This window comes from Tupaia chinensis, unplaced genomic scaffold, assembly GCF_000334495.1.
Source record: "Tupaia chinensis unplaced genomic scaffold, TupChi_1.0 Scaffold143787_1, whole genome shotgun sequence".
Classification (NCBI taxonomy): Eukaryota; Metazoa; Chordata; class Mammalia; order Scandentia; family Tupaiidae; genus Tupaia; species Tupaia belangeri.
In genome coordinates this window covers 652,407-673,283 of record NW_006203636.1, presented here as the reverse complement: position 1 = coordinate 673,283, position 20,877 = coordinate 652,407, and the positions used below count along the sequence as shown (strand labels likewise).

General features: G+C 39.1%; 1 protein-coding gene across 2 annotated transcripts in view; it reads right to left on the bottom strand.

Annotated features, from left to right (window-relative positions):
* Positions 1–6,635: 6,635 nt before the first annotated feature.
* Positions 6,636–20,877, bottom strand: part of DSE (dermatan sulfate epimerase) — an 81,430-nt gene continuing 67,188 nt past the window's right edge. For both annotated transcript variants that reach the window (XM_006164989.3, XM_027766909.1), the window contains 4 exons: positions 19,577–19,830; positions 15,112–15,351; positions 11,673–11,880; positions 6,636–9,310 (listed from right to left, as the gene is read on the bottom strand). In XM_006164989.3, the coding sequence (XP_006165051.1) occupies positions 7,555–9,310; positions 11,673–11,880; positions 15,112–15,351; positions 19,577–19,830 (2,458 nt within the window). In that variant the 3' untranslated portion in view covers positions 6,636–7,554. The remainder of the gene's footprint in view (positions 9,311–11,672; positions 11,881–15,111; positions 15,352–19,576; positions 19,831–20,877) is intronic.

Below are 20,877 nucleotides of genomic sequence, written 5' to 3'. Positions count from 1 at the left end.
TCATCTTCAGTCACTCCCCATTGTACACCCTGAGGGCCAGCACCACCAATCTGGGTGAATTCCTAAACCATACTTGCTTTTTCATATTTGTATTTCTTCATGATATTCCATTTACTCAGAACACATTTCTCCTCTTAATACAACTAGTGAATTTCCATTTAACCTTTAAGAGGGCGTTGATGGGACCCGCAGTTGGTGTAATGGCTATGTCACTAGACTCCCATGTAGTCAACTGTGGCTCAAGTCCTGGACCCAGTGGCTTAAACTCATGTCGGGTGTGTGTACGTGAGTACCCAATATCCTGAGAGAAGAATGGAGGAGAAGGGATTGAGGCATGGCCATCCTCCCGGGGGGTGATTTCTTGCTTTCTTTCTGTCTCTCTCTGTTTTTCTGGCAAGCGCATGTGCCCTATAGCAAACATTTCTCAAAAAGCAAAAAAAAAATAAATAAAAAAAAATAAAAGAGGGCATTGACAATTGCAATTACAGCCAGTCTGCCCCTAGACTTCAGGCCTATACCACACCACTTGGACATTTACAAAATATCTTAAATTTAACAGAGCTAGCATATATTCCCAGATTTACCTCCTCCTAGTTTTCCTTCCCTCAGGTGACATCTCGGTCAATTGCAAATCCATTTTCCCAGCTCTCTTGCCGCTTCACAATCCAAGTCTTTGCTGTAGTCTATGGGGTCATGCAATCTTGTTACCTTGCCCACTCTGCTCCAGCCACACTGGCTTTCTGGTGCTAAAACACACCAACTACTTATTGACCTTTAAGACTTTTGTAACTACTGTTCTACTTGGAAGGCTCTTCTAGATATCCTGATACTTCTGCATTTCTTCCAAGTGTCTGCTCAGATGTAATCATGTCTGATACTACTTTTCATAGAACGGTACCATCTCACCATCACTTTATAACTTCTCTCCTTGCTTTATTCTATACAAACCACTACTTAACATTTTGTATTTTTATTAACTTATTGCCACAGTAGAGCACGTGTGCTCACCAGGGGTGCGGATAAGGGAGAGAAAGCACTCCCCAGTGAGGCATTGTCACTCAACAGTCTTGATCCTTCATTTCTCCTTCTCAACAGAATTTTGGGCACACATGCACAGCTGCCTGTGCATGCCACTGAAACCAGGATTTGAACCACAGCCGGCCATGTGGGACCTGGCTCTCAATGCCTAGCACTTCATTGCTCCATGGGGCCAGCTCTCATCTTACATTTTTGTTGTCCCCAACCCATCCAGAAACCACATGAGGAACAGCTTTTCTTTTGTTATTGCTGTTCTCTACTATAGCTTCTGTTCTGAAAACAGTAATTGGTAGAGTAGGTATTCTGTAAACAAGTGTTACAGTCATTCTTGTTATTTGTCAACTCACCTGGAAAGTGGTGTGGGGCTTCCTGTTAAACATATTGGATTCAGTATATAAATTAGTTTCTGTTCATTTCTAGCTAACTTGACAGTAAATGAATTATGACAAAGAAAATGGGAGTGGAGACATCAATACAGCGTTCCCATCTCAGTCTTCTTACCTTGACTTCTTCCCCATGGCTCCTATTATCTTTGAACAGATAACGTACTAACAAATTATGATAATTTGTCAGAACAATCCCTAAAATGTAAGCACTAAGAAGGCAAGAATCTATATTTTATGCTCTGACATAATATCCTAGCTCTTCCTGAGAAAAAACATTTATGGAATAAGTGAATGCAACATAGAAAGAGACTGTGGGAGCAGAGAGCAGACGAGTACATGGTAAATAAACAGGAGGCTACAACCCAGGATTCAGTATATAAATTAGTTTCTGTTCATTCCTAAAACCCAGCTAACTTGACAGTAAATGAATTGTGACAAAGAAAGAGACTGTGGGAGCAGAGAGCAGACGAGTACATGGTAAATAAACAGGAGGCTACAACCCAAGCCGGCAAGAAAATGGGGTTGGACGTTCGAGAAACACACCAGTTCACTCAGCACAACTGTAAAGAGGTTCAGGAATTCAGGAACGGGCAGTGGGTACCTCTGAAAGTGGGACTGGATGGGAGTGGAAAATGGAATCACAAAGGAAAAGTACACTGAGACCTCAGCAGTTGAAGCTTTGATTCTCTGAACAGCCTGAGCAGAGGGATTCTGCACTTAAAAACGGCATGGCTGAGAGCAGGACAGTGCTTAATCAGAGGATGAGTGTCTACCTACCAAACACTTCTTCACTTGACTTTGAGAACACAAGTGGTTAGCAGTCCCCTCCACTAGTTTTCTCCAACCAAGCTGACCAGGGAGGAGACAGAGGGCTTCTCTCTGATTAAAATTGCTCTGTCTAGGGTCAGCAGGTGGTATGGTGGTTAAGGCTCTGGATTCCACATGGCCAGCTCTGTGGTTCAAGTTCTGGATCCGCAACTTGAAAATCATGTCAGGTTTGTGTATGCATGTACAAAATTCCACGAAGAGAATGGAGAAGAAGGGATTGCGATATGGCCATTCACCCTGGGGGAGGGGGGGAGTGACTTCTCACTTTCTTTCTCTCTCCGTCTCTTTTTGGCTAGAAGGTGCACCTGACGGCAAAAAAAAAAAAAAAGAAAAAGAAAAAAAAGAAAAAGAATAAAAGAAAGAAAAAAAGAAAGTAACAGACTTAAAAAAACACCAGAAACTGGTGTTTAGGAAACACACACACACACACACACACACACACACACACACACAACGTGCACCTAAGAAAAAGAAGTCTGGGGCCAGCAGTTAGCGTAATGGTTATGTCGCTGGACTCCCACGTAGTCCACCACGGTTCACGTCCTGGACCCGGTGGCTTAAAACTCACACCAGGTGCGTGTGCGTGCGTGCCCAAGATCCTGAGAGGAGAATGGAGGAGAAGGGATTGCAGCATGGCCATTCCCCCAGGGGGGTGATTTCTTGCTTTCTGTCTCTCTGTCTCTTTCTGTCTGGCGAGCACACGTGCCCTATAGCGAAAACCTCTAAAAAAAAAAAAAAGAAAAAGAAAAGTCATAATGCCAAAAAAAAAAAGAAAAAGACAAGTCATAATTCAACTTTATTTTTATTCTTCACAAGGTGACTTTACATATTGTTGAGAAGTCTGAATGTCTGAACCTGTCTGTTAAAAGAGATGACCAGCAGGTGGCGTGGTGTTAGGCTGCTGGATTCCCACAAGGCTGACCGCAACTGGAGTCCCTAACCAGAGGCTTGAAGATCACTCCAGGTGTATATGCACACACACCCAGAATCCAAGAGAATGGAGAAGGGATTCACAGTGTGGTCATCTTCCAAAACTGAGTTCTCAGTTTCCCTTTCTCTGTCCCTTTCTGTTTTTCTCTCTGGTGAGCACATGAGCCCTATGGCAGAACATATTTTTTAAAAAGAGAAATGATCAAAAACTAAATGTTTACAGCATGTAGTGGAATGCCTGATTTCTCTGTCATTTCTTGAAAAGTTGTCTGTACTTAGCTGACACTATATAGCATAAAGCAAATATTTAGCTGAAACATTGCTGGAAAAAATATCATTTTTGCCAATAAATTAAATAAGTTGCAGAAATTCACATCTTCTCAACATGAACCTAAAGAGAAGGGAATTGAGCCAGTGGGCTTTGCCAACAGAGATGGAATAATCACAGGGTAGGGAGTAGAGAGAGAATCCAGCCCCTTGGCTGAACCTCGCTTTGCTCAGCTAGAGGGCTCAATCAGATTGTCTCAAGTTCCCCTTTAAGTAGTAAACGAATTAGAACTTCACATGCCCCCAATCCAATTTTTTTCCTGAATTAATTTATGCTAAAGATGGCCACGTGTCTGTTTATCTGATGTACTCTTTCTTTTGTTTTAAAGAGTTTTTGCTGTAGGGTGTGTGTGCGCTTGCCAGAGAGACAGAGACACAAAAACAAGAAATCACCCCCTGGAGGGCAGAGTGGCCACACTGCAATCCCTTCTCCTCCATTCTCCTTTTGGGATATTGAGCACACATGCATATGTGCACAACGTAAGTTTTAAGTCACCACGTCTGGGACTCGAACCATGGTTAACCATTTGGGAGTCCAGGAACAAAACTTGTGCCACTTGCTGGTTCCTCTCTCATATATTTCTGATTTGTATCTACTGTCCTGGAGTAACTATTAATTGCTTCCCCTTTACCTGTCAAAGGTGTCCCAGTTTGGAGGATAAACTACATGCCCCGCCTACCCTTGACTATATCCATGTTAATTTGTCTCCTATTTCTAAGGGGACACATATATTTACTTTTCAACTTACAACATATTTCATGGCTTGTTTTGTCTTCAAATTGGGATAAACTTCAGATTCTGTGAGTGGTTTGTGAACCATCTATATTTTTTGTTGTTGCTAGAGGGTACATGCGCTTGCCTGCACCAGAAAAAGGGACCGGAGAAATTACTTCCCCAGGGGATGATCACGCAGCAATCTCTTCTCCATCTCTCTCTCCTTTTGCGATTTTGGGCAGGCCCAGATGCACACATGCTAGATGTGTTTCTCGAGCTGCAAGGTCCATCCTCAAACTGTGTGGTCAGCCACCAGGCTGCCTTAACTACAGGGTCACAGAGCTGCCCTAAGAATTTTTTTAACTGAAAAAGCCATAAATTAAAATTAATCTTTAAAAAATCATTCAGTAAGTAAACTATTCTGTCAGAATATATTTTCTAATAACTTTAGAACATACGGTACATAAAAGCTATCTCTGAACTATGTGTGGAAGAACTCAATATTCCAGGTGATATAATAAAGTTTAATTATTGAAATAGTTTCAGAATAGTTTTCCACTTGATTTTAACAGGTATGGTGATGATCTTGAAGCAGTATTCTCTCAGATGATGCTAGGTCGTCTACCACTATGGCCATTTTAAGTTAGTCAGTTACAAACAAGAGAACACCCGCTTTCACTGAACAGATCGGTTCTGTATGCTAATGATTCTCACAGTGTCTTTAAGGCTAAGACCCCTAAATCCTGCCGATTCTCTAAACAGCAACTCACATATTATCCAATGAACTTGGGATACTCCTTTCCTAGTGAGCAGTAGCAAAACAAATTCCATAATTGATTACTCAGTTTCAAGAGATTCAGCGTCACTTGGTTCTCTGGAAAATACAAAGAGTTTCTTAGTTTTACTCAAATACACACCATCTTTGATATAAAACATGTCTCGTTAATAAGAGCTGTGATTTGTTTCAGAAATTTTTTCCACTTAACCACTGACATCACTGCCTGAAAAAATTTCTGCATGAATACCAAGTCCATAAGAAAGAACAAAAATGTGCGATTTTACTTTGTTTTGTTTTTGAGGGGCATGCTTACTATTGTTTTTAAAAATTGAGCCAAAGGATTAGCATAGCTCCTGCTATGGGAACTAACATTTTGTCTAGCGTTCACCTGAGGAAACAAAAAATCCTGGGTCTGGCACTCACTCGCTCTTTTCCCCTCTGATAGAAAGTACGCCTGAGTTCTGAATCTGAGATCAGGTTTACTTGGTAGCCTCAAAGAGCAGTTTTTCCCTTTTTTTTTTTTTTCAAAATTTTCTTTTGATCATTTTAAACAATTCATCCTTTTAAATAAGAAAGAGTAGAAGGGAGGAATGTCCAATGAGGTTAAGTAAACGGAGAATCTGTCACATAAAGCAAGTTTAAATCCCAGTAAGACCATCCGTGGAGGACAAACGGAAGCATTATTCTTTTGAAAACATTATTCTTTTAAACAGTGTGTAATGACATCCTCCCTAGAGACTTTCCATGAGGGAAAAATAGTAACTTCCTCAGAAGTCATTTTCTAGATCCCACAATGTGAGTGAAGCACACTTAGAAGCTGAACTTGTGTTTTCTTTCTGTAAGATTTCAAATTAGAACTACAGAAAAATCCATCCAAGTTTTTTGTTGTTGTTGTTACATACTGATATTTCCACAAACAAAAAGGACAATAGGAAAGATTACTATAATTAATTTAGACCTATAAATCAGTGATTGCACCCTGAACATATTTTCCACTTTTCAAGGGAGAAACAGACAATTCAAATAAGCTGAATGTATAATGATTCATTCTTACGTTCCACTTAAGTCTATCATTTTCTTATGCTCGAGTATAAATTGTGGCCCGTGTTTCCAATATTCTGTGCTACTGTTACCTTCTGAGGACTTGATTAAAAATAATGATGAGAATTTTGTTTTTCAAAGTTTGGTGTTACTTCCGTATCGGAAGTTGGCTATTGCTTTAAATATTTAAAACGTGTTTAGGGCCAACCACGGTGGTATGGTGGCAATGCAATGCTCCGTGGTGCTGAACCCACACGGAAGGGCCGGGGGTCACATCTCAAGTTCTCCCTGCACACATCGAGAGCAGGCGCACGTGTGAGATCTTGCCTGGCTGAGCCTAGGTGTCTGGGGTAGTAACGTGAGGACCCTGTGAGGGGTGCTTCTCTCACTCCGTTGTCTCCTTCTCCCATAAAAGAAATAAACAAACTTAAGTGTATATCTATTTAAACAAGAGGGTAAACAAATGATTCGTTTTGATTCAAACCCTACTTTACACATTTATTGAATGCATGTCTAAATTAAGATATTTCTTCAAAGAGTGAATGTTAATAAATTTTGAATGTAGTGGAACTAAGAAGAATGATACCAGGGAAAAGGCACAATTACGATCCATTTATTCAGCAAAATAAACTTAAAGAAAGTTTTCTATTAAAAAAACATAAGGACCATGTCCAAATTTTAGATTCCCATCTTCTTTGGTACTGAAATCAACATTCAGGATATAAAATATTTTATTTGAATAGTCATTGGGTCTACAAAAGTTTTCCACCTAAGGAAAATACAATATTAAGTTATTTGTAATTGTTTTACTTATTGAACAACCAATGAATGTATATAAACGACCAATGAATGTGTGCAGAAACTGGCAGCATTCACAGATATATGTTTTTTATTAAATGTATAGTTTCCATTTTTAACAATCTTCCGCCAACATTCTTACTGCCTTATCGGAATCACCCGGATCCTGTAGTAACAGACCTTTTTGTTCATATAATTAAAAGAACCACTTCTCTGGAGAAGGCGATGCCACCATACCAGCACCTAGCAACATTTATTTTTCAACATGACAACATTGTTTTAAAAATTTCTGTATTTTGCCGAATTATGTGCTTCAGTTCTTTCCATAATATAGTACCTGGAAATTGCTAATAGCATTAAATTAATATTAATAAAATCTGATTCTATCTAGATTTTTTTTTTTTGGTCCCTCTAAGAAGAAAATATTACTTTAAAAACCAGCCATTTTGTTTCTTTTAAGAGTAGAATCACAGGGCTGCCAAATTGGCAAAGTCAAATACTTTCCATGGGACAACCAAGCAACTCCTATTCCTGTCATAAAATCTTCGCTCTGATTCTGATTTCTCCATGTCCCGGCTTTCTTGTGTGAAAAATTGTTTACTGTTAAAATAAATCAGAATAAAAAATATCTAATAACAAACAGGAGCAATGATTTTTTTTTTTTTTGCATAGATTCTTGTGATCACAAAATTATCTTGTTTACAGTTTCAGTGCTAACACTGTGATTGGGAGCAAGAAGAGTACAACCACAATAGAATACAGCTGTCTATTAGAAGGACTACATAGAGACATCTTTGGCCATGTAGGCTCTGGGCCCTCTGGAAATAAGTCAGTTGCATTGCCAACATGACAAAGAAAATAGCAATATTCAGGATCAGAAATAATCTGGTATATGAAGCAGACAGTGATGGGGCTCTGCTATGAGTTGTTGCCATCCGGGCCTGTCCAAACCGGCCTTTCAACAAGCCATTTTTATGTTTCTCATACGTTATATCTGCAAAATCTAAAAGGTCTTTCATTTCCTCATCTTCATCTATGGGTAGTTCTTTCTGTGCCAAAATCTGAGCTTTCTGTCGAATCTTTTTCTCATTGACTTCAATCTGTGCAAAAATATCAGGGACAGCATCCACAAATTTATAGCGTTTGCCTGCCCTTCGATTTTTCTTTGACTTGCTTTGCTGCTTCTGCTGTTGCTGCGATATGGCAAAAATCCTGTCAATGGCTTCCTCTGTCTGTCTCTTATCTGAAAATCTCAGCAGGCGCTCAGCAGTCTTCCTAAAGCTAGCTGTGTTCCGGACTCGGGACAGGATCTGCTTCTCCAGCAGCTGGAACACCGGTTTAAAATGCTGCAGATTCTGTTCCACAATGGCAGCATAGTCCTTCACCTCAGGGACAAAGGTGCTCTTGATGGCTGAATTTCGGTCAAATAGAATTTTCTGACGATCAGCAATGACCTGTGCAAAGGCAGACTGTCCTGTGGTTTCACCTGTCCACAGGTAAGTTGCATAGGCATGTTCACTGGTGGCTATGAAGACATCTAGTTGCTGAGAGTCTCCGTGGATGCTGAAGCTCTGAACATCTACAGAGGGCCCTATGAAGAGGTAAGCTATCCTGGTGATGGGACTTCGGAGGTGCATGGTGACATTCACATAGTTCGTGCCATTGTAGGGATAACCCCGAGGGTATGTCACTGAGGCAAAGGTTGCTTTCTCACTATAGCCAGTATCATCCATCCAGTACATTTTATAGAGACCATCTCGCTGTCTGATGAAGGCCCCATGGACCCCATCTACCATTGTCTCCTCGAAAGGAACATCCACATTGTGGAAGAAGCTGGCTGCTGTCTCCAAGGGGCTCTCCTCTCCCAGATATATTTGGTCCACAAGAAGGAGAAGCTGTGGGTGTAGGAGGATCAGATTCCTCTGAACATTCTTCAGATTGAGCTGAGGGTTATAGGCTCCCACGCCTTCTCCTCTGATGAAAACAACCCCATTTTTCTCCAATGCTGCAACCACTCTCCCCTGACAGCTGGCTGCCAGGTCATGCTTGTATTTCAGCCATTTTGATGAACAGTCTTCTGTGACCTGACCCTCCCAGGGAGAAAAGCAGCTTTTTGACACAGCTGGGGAAAACATCAAAACATTGTTGAAGAAGGTGTACTTCGGCCCATAGAGAGCCTCAGTAATGAAAGGCACACCATTGGGAGCAAAAGTGAAAGAGTTTTGATCAGGATGCTCATGCCCTGCATTGAAATTTCTCCACCCTTTGATCCAGTCTTTGTATTTGTTTCTGTGAACAATGTCATATATTGCACGCCCCCCAAGTTTTCCTGACTTGAAGGAAAGGAAAGATCTATTGATTTCTGCAGGTAGTGCACTTCCATAAGTCACAACACCCCAGTCTTCAAAATAATGCAATACAGGGGTGCCAAAATCTGGAGGAGGAACCGATTTCAAGCTGGCATCATACCTGAAAGAATAAATGTTTAAAATATTGAATGGTTTTCTGATGGAAATACAAGTAACACATCAGAACCGTGATAGTACATTAGTGAGACTGGACGAAACAACATGCAAATGCTACCCAGAGCTCCTGCAGTGTAAGTTGCATTAGGGACATTTCTGAAAACACCCACAGATAATGAGCATGCACAAGAAACCCTTAGTAACTGGGAAAGGATTATTTCTTTGTATTTGTAATCTTTGAGCTTGAGCTTGAAATGATTTCTGCTGCTCACTACATGGGCTGTCTTCACTTGATGATTTTAGAGCTGCTGTCTACACTACTGGGGTTCATCCAAATTTCTGGTTGAGGACCTCCTATTCTAGGGAACCCCATGTTAGAATCTGGACTCTAACAATTCTTAAATTATAATAAAGGGTTGTTCTGTAATAAAGGGCTGCTACTGAATGTTTCTTTTGAAATCAGTTCTTCCTTCTGATGTTTTTTCCCTCTAAAAAAATAAATTGAAATAAAGTAGAACTTTACATATTAGGTCAAATGTATTTCTGATGCCACATTTAAAAATATAAATGGGTAAAATCCATTGGAGGATTTATTAGGTGACTTCACTACATAGCCCAGATCTAAAGGTTTGGTTTGGTTTTAACCTGCAGACAATGCCATGTTTTTTTGGACAAAAATCAGCTTATTTTTTATTTATAATAAATATGTACTATTAAAGTACTATAGTATCTAATATTAAAGTTTCACAGTGATTGAAAACACAGGGGGTTTTTTGGTTCAATCACACTGGCATAGTAGTAACAAACCATCTGTCATGCTGGATCCACCAGAGAAAATTCTAGGTTTGTGTTTTGAGGTCTCTCTGTACCTATGCAGTGTGCACGTGTGCACAGTATCCAGGCAGACTAAGGTGGGAGGGATGGTGAGGAAGAGCCTGCTGAGGATGTTTCTCTCTCTGTCTCAGAAGAAGAAACAAAGAAAATTTTAAAAACCCAACACAGGCTTTTCTTTAATTATTATTTTTAATCAGAAAAGTTCCAAAAATAATAATGAAGATGATGGTTTATGTTTGATGATGTGAGAAAACAGACTTAGCAGGTTCATATGATTTACAGTTAGAGGGAAGAAAGGCAGACCTATATAATTAACTCTTTTATACTTTTCCTGAAATGATTCAATCACTTATTTTAGAGGGAATCTTATTGGTATTTCATTTTGTCTGTTTCATCTGTTGTTCTAGAATTACTTCAGTTTCAGGACAGCAGAAATTATTTCACTAGTTAGGCCTAGTAAAATGCTGACTTAAAGTGATTTAACAAATACAGATACAATGGGAATTGGCCATCCTTTTCTCAGTTTCTGGTCAGTTTGCATGTTTGTGGAAAGGCAGATTTTTAACTAAATTAGATTTGGCATTAGTCTGATTCCTGTAATTAGCTTTATAGAATTCTCTTCATTATTTATCTGTGGGTAAGCAGAATTTTGATTATGTAATTACTCCATACCCCTGAAAGTTCTCAGACATGGTTCTATATTAGCATAGTCCACTTTTGAAAATAGTTTTAAAATGCTGGTTAAACTACAGATAGTTACCACTTTATAAATATTCTCCCCCTTGTTTGAATTAAAAAAAAAAGAATAAAGGAAAGCAAGTTATAAGAAAGCTTATTTTGGAGCTAAATCTAAATTTCAATAGAATGAAAAGAATTCAGGGATTAATGATTAACTAGTTCCCTGTAATTTTGATTTTAACTTACTGGACGCCAACAATATATTTGGCAATACTTTAAAAAGGGGATCCAAGCTTCTCGTTCTGGGCTTAAAAGATTAAGGCAAAAAAATTACACAGTCCTTTTATTATCAAAGTGGAGTTGTCAAATACTGTCAAACACTCTTAAAAACTTTTGAAAATTTAGCAACAGCTTTGCTGTTAGAAGATTATAATGCTTCGTTTACCAAAACAAAACGAAATATTTTATTCCTTTTTGGGGGGTGTCATCAGAATGATTCAGTCTAAATTCTGTGGGTTTTACTTCCTATGATTTCAAAAATGATGTAAAATCAAAATATGCTTATCTACAAAATGGTACAAGCCAAGGACATCGCTATAAGAAAACCCAAAACTACAAACAATAGATTTTAAATGTAAACGGTGTTGTTTTTAACAGATTTTCAAACACTATGCTATGTTATTGAAGCTACACATAATTAAGTGGCTGGGAGAAAGGGTTTAAAAAGTGTCTTAGATTAGTTTTTTTTTTTTCCTTTTAAATGTAAAAAACAAAACAAAACAAAAAACTAGTACACAGCATGGATAATATCCCTGGATACCATTTCTGTTTAAAGCTAGCCGACAATGTCATACCAGAGAAATTCTGTGTGAAGAGTGCACCAGCGCTGCCCTTTGGATGGTGTTCCTGGACCTTCCACCACACGGTTCTTTCTGATTTGGTCTGCCAGCCAGTTACCACTGCCATTACGCATAACAAATTTATCTAGGAACACTAACTGGCTTTCTGGACCATAAAACCAGTTGTAATTTGAGTCTGCAATAGCCACCGTCCTTTGAAACCCTAGAATAAGAAGTTGAAAAGAATTCAGTTTAAAACTGCATATACCTATAAAGGTATGATTTTCAAATCTAGTTACAAAAGAGAATCAGCTGTGTATCTTGAATAAAAAGAAACAGAATCACAATGCCCCTGTCCTATCCCAGAGCAATGATTAGAATCCTTCTGAAGTCTTCCATAAATCTTGTGTGCATGCCTGTATTTGTTGTATGACATCTTGTCGTTGGTAATAGGATGCAACCCTAATTAATGTGTACGTATATTGCCCACTTCTTTTTCAACGTCTATGCTATGTACAATTATATCTGTATATGTGCAGGAAAAATTCTCATGCATGTGGTGAGTTCCTGAATCTGGAGAATGAGCACTAGTTCTCTCATAATTCAACCTGCAGTTTAGGCCAAGATAATAATACAGGTGCTTCAATTTGGTTTCCAATGAAGTAGAAGTTACACTGTATACAAAGTTCAGGGAAGAAACTAGAGCTATAAGAAAACTGAATTCCCAGAGAAGGTCCTGTTACTATGTATTGCTGAAGGTTAAAGAAGAAAATGCAATGATCGTAAAGGCTAGTATCCTTATTGGAATAAAGAAAAATAAATAAATAAGAGTAGGTATGCTCTAGGTATTCTTGAAAAAAAAGGAAGCAACCTAGGAAAAAAACTCTGGGTAAACAGAAATAATAATTTCTAGAATATCACTTGTAGAATATAAATGTTGTTGAGAGCAGACTGACTTAAAAAGAGGATCTCTTCTGAAATGCTACCATGACCATATTTACATAATGTATAGCTAATGTTCTTGTTTCTAATAGTTTAGTAAATGGTCATTCAAGTAAATCCTATTATAAAATGTGATTTTCTGAATCTTCTACACATCTGTGAGTTCCCTGAAAGTAGAGGATGTGTTTTAGTTCTCTTTGACTCTGCCGTGTTTATAGTGCCTTCCATGTTCAATGAAGTTCTATTGCATTAATAGAACCAACATATAAATGCTCCATTTAAAGGTGTTCATATATAAACACACACACACACACACACACACACACACATCTTTTAGGAAGCAGTCACAAACACAGCTCACAGCTGAACCATGCCTTGATGTGGCTGGCTGGCAGAACTCTGCTCTAAGTACAAACCACTGAGAGCTTTAAAGTCCCCTTATTTTAGATGGCCATTGTTTACTAAGATGAGTTGTGAAATAGGTCTCTCCTGCCTAAGAATAAGAATGAAGCAGTATTCTGAATTTAAGTCTAAAATAAATCTTGAGACCAGCAGTTGGCGGAATGGCTATGTCATTGGACTCCCATGTGGTCGACCACAGTTCAAGTCCTGGACCCAGTGGCTTAAACTCATGCTGGGTGCTTATGCGTGCATGCCCAAGATCCCAAGAGGAGAATGGAGGAGAAGGGATTGAGGCATGGCCTGGGGGGGGGGGGTGTGATTTCTCGCTTTCTGTCTCTCTGTCTCTCTCTTTCTGGTGAGTGCACATGCCCTGTAGCAAAAAAACCTCTCCAAAAATAAAATAAAATAAATCTTAATGGAAATTCTATCTAAGCCATATTTATACTACAGATTTAATACTGGATTCGTTGTTATAGGCCTAGAATTACCATCTAAAAATGTCATTTCCTAAAAGGTGGGATAGAAAATCCATCATGATGAAAATTTATCTCTCCAGCTTTTTATAATATCTTAGTCCTGCTTTAGAAATGAGAAACATACAAAGCTCTCTAGAAATGAACACATTATTAAATTACATATATATCTTCTTCTCAGAGATAGTGCTCTTAGAAAGTAAAACTGTACAGAGAGAAATTAGCAAGTGTTTTTTGTTTGTCTTTTTAAAAGTTTTTTCCATAGGGCATGTGTGCTCACTGGAGACATAGAGACAAAGAGAGGGAAAGTGAGAACTCCACCCTCTGCCCCCCTCCCTCCACCTCCTCTCCAAGGAGAGAGAGCCATGCTGCAATCCTCTCTCCATTCTCCTCTTGGGATTTTGGGCACACACACAAACATGCCCTGAATGATTTTCAAGCTTCCAGGTCTGGGACTTGAACTGCAGTCAGCCATGTGGGAGTCCAGTGCCTTAACCACTATGCTACCGCTGGCCTTGAAATTAGCCATTATATAGCAACTGGTTATTTGATTAATTTCCTTTTTTTGATACTATTTACTTCACTAAAATATTTAAAGAAAATATTAATGCTTCAACTTAAATAATTAGATAAATTCTTAGATTTTGAATCATATCTATATAGTTTGGAAGAAAAATTTTTAATTAAAAAATAACTAAAAATAAAAAATTAAAACTAAAAAATTAGGGATCTAACATAAAGGAAAATTGACATGTAATCATAAATGTTTATATTTTATTTAGATTCCTTTCAATGAGCTTAATAGATACTCATGTTTGGATATATACAAAAATAAATGTACTACAGGGGTTAGAAATTATATTCAATTTATTATGTTCCAACCTTTACAATACCTAAATCATAGATCCTCACATTAGCTCTCAAAATGTTCCAGTTACATGCAACTCTTGAATTCAATTTTTCTTTTTTTTTTTTTTTTTAAGTCTTTAATATCTGGGCCAGCGGATGGCATAATGGTTACGTCACTGGTCTCCCACATAATCTACTCTGGTTTGAGTCCCAGACCCAGTGGCTTAAATGTGCCAGGTGCGTGTGCTTGTGTGTCCGCCCAAGACCCCAAGAGCAGAATGGAGGAGAAGGGATTACGGCACAGCCATCTCCCCCAGGGGGGTGATTCCTCGCTTTCTTCTTATTTATTTATCTGGAGAGGTTTTTGCTATAGAGCGCGTGCGCTCGCCAGACAGACAGAGAGAGACAGAGAGACAGAAAGCGAGAAATCATCCCCCGGGGGGATGGTCATGCCACAATCCCTTCTCCTCCATTCTCCTCTAGGGATCTTGGGCACACATGCACATGTGCCCGGTGTGAGTTTTAAGCCACCAGATCCAGGACGTGAACCGCTGTTGACTACATGGGAGTCCAGCGACATAGCCATTACGCTAACTGCTGGTCCCTCGCTTTCTTCTTATAGCACATGGACCCTGTAGCAAAAATCTCGCTCAAAAAAAATAAATAAATAAAGTCTTTAATTTCAGTAGGACAACTCTCACAGACTTCATTTTTTTTCTTAGTCTAGCACATTTTTATAATCAGAAACAATAGTTTAATGTTTTCCCACTTCTGACGCCTCACTATACCTGGCAAGATGGTTCTATACATAAATGCAAAGTGTTGTTTAAGCCACGGATGGCCAAAGTGGTTGATGTCAAAGTGCCTCTGAACCAGAAACATGTACTGGAAGAGTGATCTAGTGGTGTAGCTGCCATACGCAACTCCTTCATAGAGGGAGCCGTCCGTCACCTCTCGGAGCAAGACCAGAGATTTCTCCATGATGGTCAGAACTTGTTTGGTCCATAAGTAGGCTTCTTGAAGATAACCTAAAGGACAAAAACATGTGGACACAATCACTAACGACTATAACAAAGCAAAAAACAAAATAGAGCCAAATAAAACACTGTGAGTTATATGTAGTTTACCAACAGCATTTTGTAAAATCCTGATTTGCCAATGTTATGAACAACATCCTGTTAATCCAGTTTGTGATACAGCTATAATGTTAGTTAAGAAGCTCTTGGATACAGGTTATTGACTAATCAAATAAAGATAAACCCTTAAGTGGTATCAGTCTTCTTCTAAACTTTAATAACAAAAACTATGCCATATATAACAAGTGCATATAACTTTATAACTGTAAGCAAAGAATTATATTTTAAACTTCTACTCAATTTTCCTAAAAATACTACTTGAGAATGTTTTATATAAAACTTACACTATTATTGGAACCAGCAGCTAGTGTAATGGCTATGTTGCCGGACTCCCATGTAGTCGACCGTGGTTCTAGTCCCGGACCTGGTGGCCTAAAACGCACACCAGGCGCGTGTGCATGCATGCCCAAGATCCCGAGGGGAGAATGGAGGAGAAGGGATCGCGGCGTGGCCATCCCCCCCGGGGGATGATTTCTCGCTTTCTGGCCCTCTGTCTCTCTCTGTCTGTCGGGCAAGTGCACATGCCTTATGGCAAAAACCTCTCAAAAAAAAAAATGAAAAACCTTACACTATTATTTTACAGGATTTTTAATAAGCTGCACATACTATAAATTCTAAATGGACAGTCTTCAATTTGTGCTGTCATTAGAAGACAACTTCTCATCCTTCATGTGTTATAGATTCCATAAGATCAGAAGAAGCAGCACAGGGGTCTGAGACACCAGCGGAATGAGGAACTAATGACAAAAAAGATCCACTGGGAGTCTGGCACCTGCCAAAAACGAGCTACATGATTTTGTTCAAGCATTTCTTTGTTCTACCACATTTTTCAGTCTCCGGAGTCACTGAAAACTAAAAGTAAAAAATTTCATAAAATCCTTTGACTCAGAAATGCTAGTATTTTAGAATGCTTGTATTAAGTAACAATAGCAACTCCTCACAGTTCTACGACATTTATAATTTACACAGCACTGAACAGAATCTTACTTAATCCTTTTAACAATCCAATTATACATTATCCCCAAATTACAGATAGGTTGACTTGTTCAAGACCTCTGGCACATGAATCAAAATGAACAGAACTTTGATCCAAACCTAGGTCTTTGGATTTACTTTTTGGATTAATGAGTTTGTTTGTTTTTCAAACACACCATCCCTGAGGGTGGAATTACGTTCATTGCCTCCTAATGTAGGGGGAGCCTTATTGTTCACTCCCACAAATGTGTATCACCCTCAGTGCTGACCAATCCACCATGGCCAACAAGGTGTGCAGAGTATGGGGCTTCCAGAGGCCCAGGTAGCCCCAGCTCTGGGCCTAAATCCAGGTACCAGGCTAAGACCTGGATTCCATTTCTTGGGGTAAGCACTGCTGTTGATTGAGCTGTACAAAGGTGACTGTTAATTGTACCCTGGGTCCTTATGTCACTTAGTTCCACACCAAACGTCTTATAGACAGTTTTCAATTCCTATTCTCTATCATTTGAGTTCAAAATTTAAATTATTTTCAATTTTTTCTTCTCTGTGGCTTCCATCTCCAATCAGATATCAGTGTGACTGATGCCTAAATTCAGGCCACTGTTACCTGATAGCATGCTACCTGATTATCTTTACTTGTTCCTTACAACAACCTCTTTAGGCAATATTTACCAAAAATACTTTGCAAACTGCAGACCTCTGTTAATGTGAGGTACTGATATTGTTAGTTGAAGCTATGCCCTGTATTTTTCTATCACCATATACCTTGCCTAGAATGTTCTTTATCGTCCTTACTTACCTAAATCTATCTGCTCTTCAAAATTCCACAAATCTGCTCAAGTAAATGCACATGCCTTATGGCAAAAACCTCTCCAAAAATAAAACCTTACGCTATTATTTTACAGGATTTTTAATAAGCTGCACATATTATAAATTCTAAATGGACAGTCTTCAATTTGTGCTGTCATTAGAAGACAACTGAGAAGACAACTGAAAGAGCACTGCTTTCTTAAATTCAAACTTAACACCCTCATTTGGTATGTAAGTATATTCATGACACATTTTGTTTCATTTCCTGGTGTGATTATAACTATTCTGTGATCATTTAACCATTTCACACCTGTCTTCTTTTCAGTGATTCTGAACTCCTTATGTGTGATCTTTCTGGCCCCTGTGCACCAAGCATTAGGTTGGCAGAACAGAAGGAAAACCCTAATTTTCCCACTTTGAGAATTTTCATGAGCCCATGAGAGCTACAGGTGCACTCTAATCTTCCTCGGTAGATACCCACAGGACTGGCCTAGAGAACATGAAAGTACTGCAACAGCCCAGCCTACAGTTAGAAAGAGTGATGAGAAAACCAGAACCATAGGGCTGATTATTCACTGAGATCTGTAAGACCAGGGATGTCCCTCCACCTCCTACTCAGTCTTCTCGTCAGTGTGCACTACTTACATGGGGGCTCCAGAAGAGTGTGTATCATCGTCACCCTAACCTTCATCAGAAATTAAACGCACAGGAAATCTCCTGCCAGATGAGAATGACATATTTTGATCCGATCCAAACCAGTGTTTTAGATGCCTTATTATTTGCAATGACTTTATCAACAAGAAAGAATGAAGAAACAAGCTCTATTCTTGCCCTAAAAATGTATGAAAGGAAACAAAAACTATACACGTTTAAAATCCAAGACCTGAGGCTATATCGACTTATGCGAGGCTTCTACTATTTCATGATGAAGTCCTTTGTGGTCTGTGGGGTTTATAAATGAATGATTTGAGAGTGCATTCTCACCTTGCTTGCATTTTACTTTTTGAATTTTTGTTTTTGTGAGAGCAGGAGGCAAGGAGAGCTAGAGTGAAAATTTGCCCTTCTAATTAAGCTTTTCTTAAATTAGTATAAATTGAATTTCTATTCTGAGATAGGCAAAAAATATATGGAAAGGGACTGAACTCTGAGGCTGGTCAGAACTGGGTCCAAATCTCAGCTGCTTTATACAATGATATGAGATTTAAATGAAATATGGAAATGGACTAGCATATGTCATATGCTCAATTAATGCTAATTTTTCCCCTCAAAGACCTCATTAAAAGTGATAGTTGGCTGATGTGACAAGGGAGAAAGCTTGATTTGGGTAAAATCTGATGTTAAATAATCTAAATGCTTATTAATTCTTATAGGGAATGTAATCAAGAGCTAAGTTCTTTTAGCTTTCCAAATTCCAACTTTATACTTAGTACCAAATAATTTGTTATGATCTTAGGACTGCTTTTCTTAAATATGATCTTAGTGGGACCAGCAGTTAGCATAATGGCTATGTCGCTGGACTCCCACGTAGTCGACTGCAGTTCGCGTCCCAGACCTGGTGGCTTAAAACTCACTCCGGGCACGTGTGCATGCATGCCCAAGATCCCTAGAGGAGAATGGAGGAGAAGGGATTGTGGCATGGCCATCCCCCCTGGGGGGTGATTTCTCGCTTTCTGTCTCTCTGTCTCTCTCTGGTGAGTGCACGTGCCCTATAGCAAAATCCTCTCCAAAAAAAAAGAAATATGGTCTTAGTCATTTGTAGATTTCCAAAGGAGTTGTAATTAAGGGACAGTTATACAAACACAGAAAATTAAATATTGGTAATTATGTAATATGTTAAAGCAAAGTGGCTATACAATCCACAGGAATTACTTGCAGTTTTGATGAAAATCATCCAACATTGAATGTTTTAAGTCTTGAGAGAAACAAAGAATAGTGCTGTTATGATTCACATCTGTGTGCTAGGAATATTACTTTCAAATAGTACAGTATATGTTTTACAAACTCCATTTATTCTAGGCTGGCTGTCTTCACTGTCAGAATGCTCTGGAAACATCAATACTCCACTCTGGCTCTGTGCTATAAAGATATAACCTAGGATTTAATTAATCATAAACTATAATTACAGAACCTACAGGCTAATACAAATGATAGGTATTAGGAAAGAGATGTCCTCCAAGCCACCAAGAGATGCCCTAGGTATTACTTCATCTCGTGGGCTTAGGATCCAAGTATGAACATGCACCTAAGAAAAATGATAAAAATGCTTTTCTCACAGCATGGCAGCTACAACTGCTGCCAGCTAAGACCTCAGCTCAGCTGGGTCCACTCGTACCTTGACTCATCAAAACCAGACTTCCTGTGAGCAAAGCCATGCAGTTGGTGGGCTGATGATTGTGTAGGTATTGAAATCCCCATCCTCTCCTGTATGAAGTTTCATACATATACCCCGAGGCATTGGCAATCACTTCAAGGAACTTCTCCTGTTGTGTCTTGCTCAGGTAGTTGTATAAGAAGTCGTAAGCAGTGGCAAAACCAACCAGGGAGTGAGCAAGCGGCACCTCATCCCAAGGAGCATCTTTCACCAACCTGCAAAGGAAAATAAAGCGTGTCAATGAGTGCACAAGACCCACAGCTTTCATTACACTTCTTAAGGTTAGCTTATTTATCAGAGCCAAATGGCACAAGTGACGATATAATCTAAGAGGTTTGAATGACACAGTGAATCAACTTCCCCACATATTAACCACAAGCGTAAAGTCTGTCTCATGTGAAAATTAGAATTAACACTTTTCTTTCCCAGGTTTTTGACAATCGAAATGTTTAAAATGTTTACTTTATTTATTTGTAATTTATTTGTTGATTATTTGTTCTTAAGTAATCAAAAGTTTAAAAAAGTACTTTTTACTTAAAACTTTCTTCTTTCTTCTTTATTGATTGATTTATTTATTTATGTATTTAAGAAAAGGGCTTGCCAACACTAGGATCCTCTAGCTGGGACTACATGTACCACCTTGCCCAGCTCTTTAGTCAATGTAAATATATATGATATGCCAGAAGGTGAATGTGCATGCTTGAGAGAGGAAGCACACCTCAACAGAGCCGAGTCTTGTTGCCATCCTTTTTTATTCCAATTCTCCATCCCATTAGGATCCTGGGCACATGAGTATGTAGTTGGCATGTTGCTGTTTTAGCGAGGATTTGAACCCCAGTCAGCAATGTGGGCTCCAGCTTCCTCTACACAGTACTTACCCACTGTGCTACAGAATTGACCCCCAACTCTTTAAGATAGGGTCTCATTATGTTGGCCAGGTTAGTCTCAATCTTGTGATACCCCTGCCTTGGCCTTCCTGATTACTAGTACATGCCACCACTCCTACCTTTAGGCTAGGATAGAAACTGAATCTGGGCCTTCCACATGGTCCCAGCCTGCTGAGTCTAGTGACTTCAAAGTGGGCTGTGCCACTCTGGCTGTGCTTGATTTTTTCGTTCTTTGTGGAAGGCAGCAGAATAAATATTCAGGGGGATATAAAATGCAGAATATGTGGTATCAGAGTATAATTCTCTGGAGTCCCTATTCAGCCAGTCATCACCCTCCCTTTTCAGTTGCTGAAGAAGCTCTCAGTTTTATTCCTG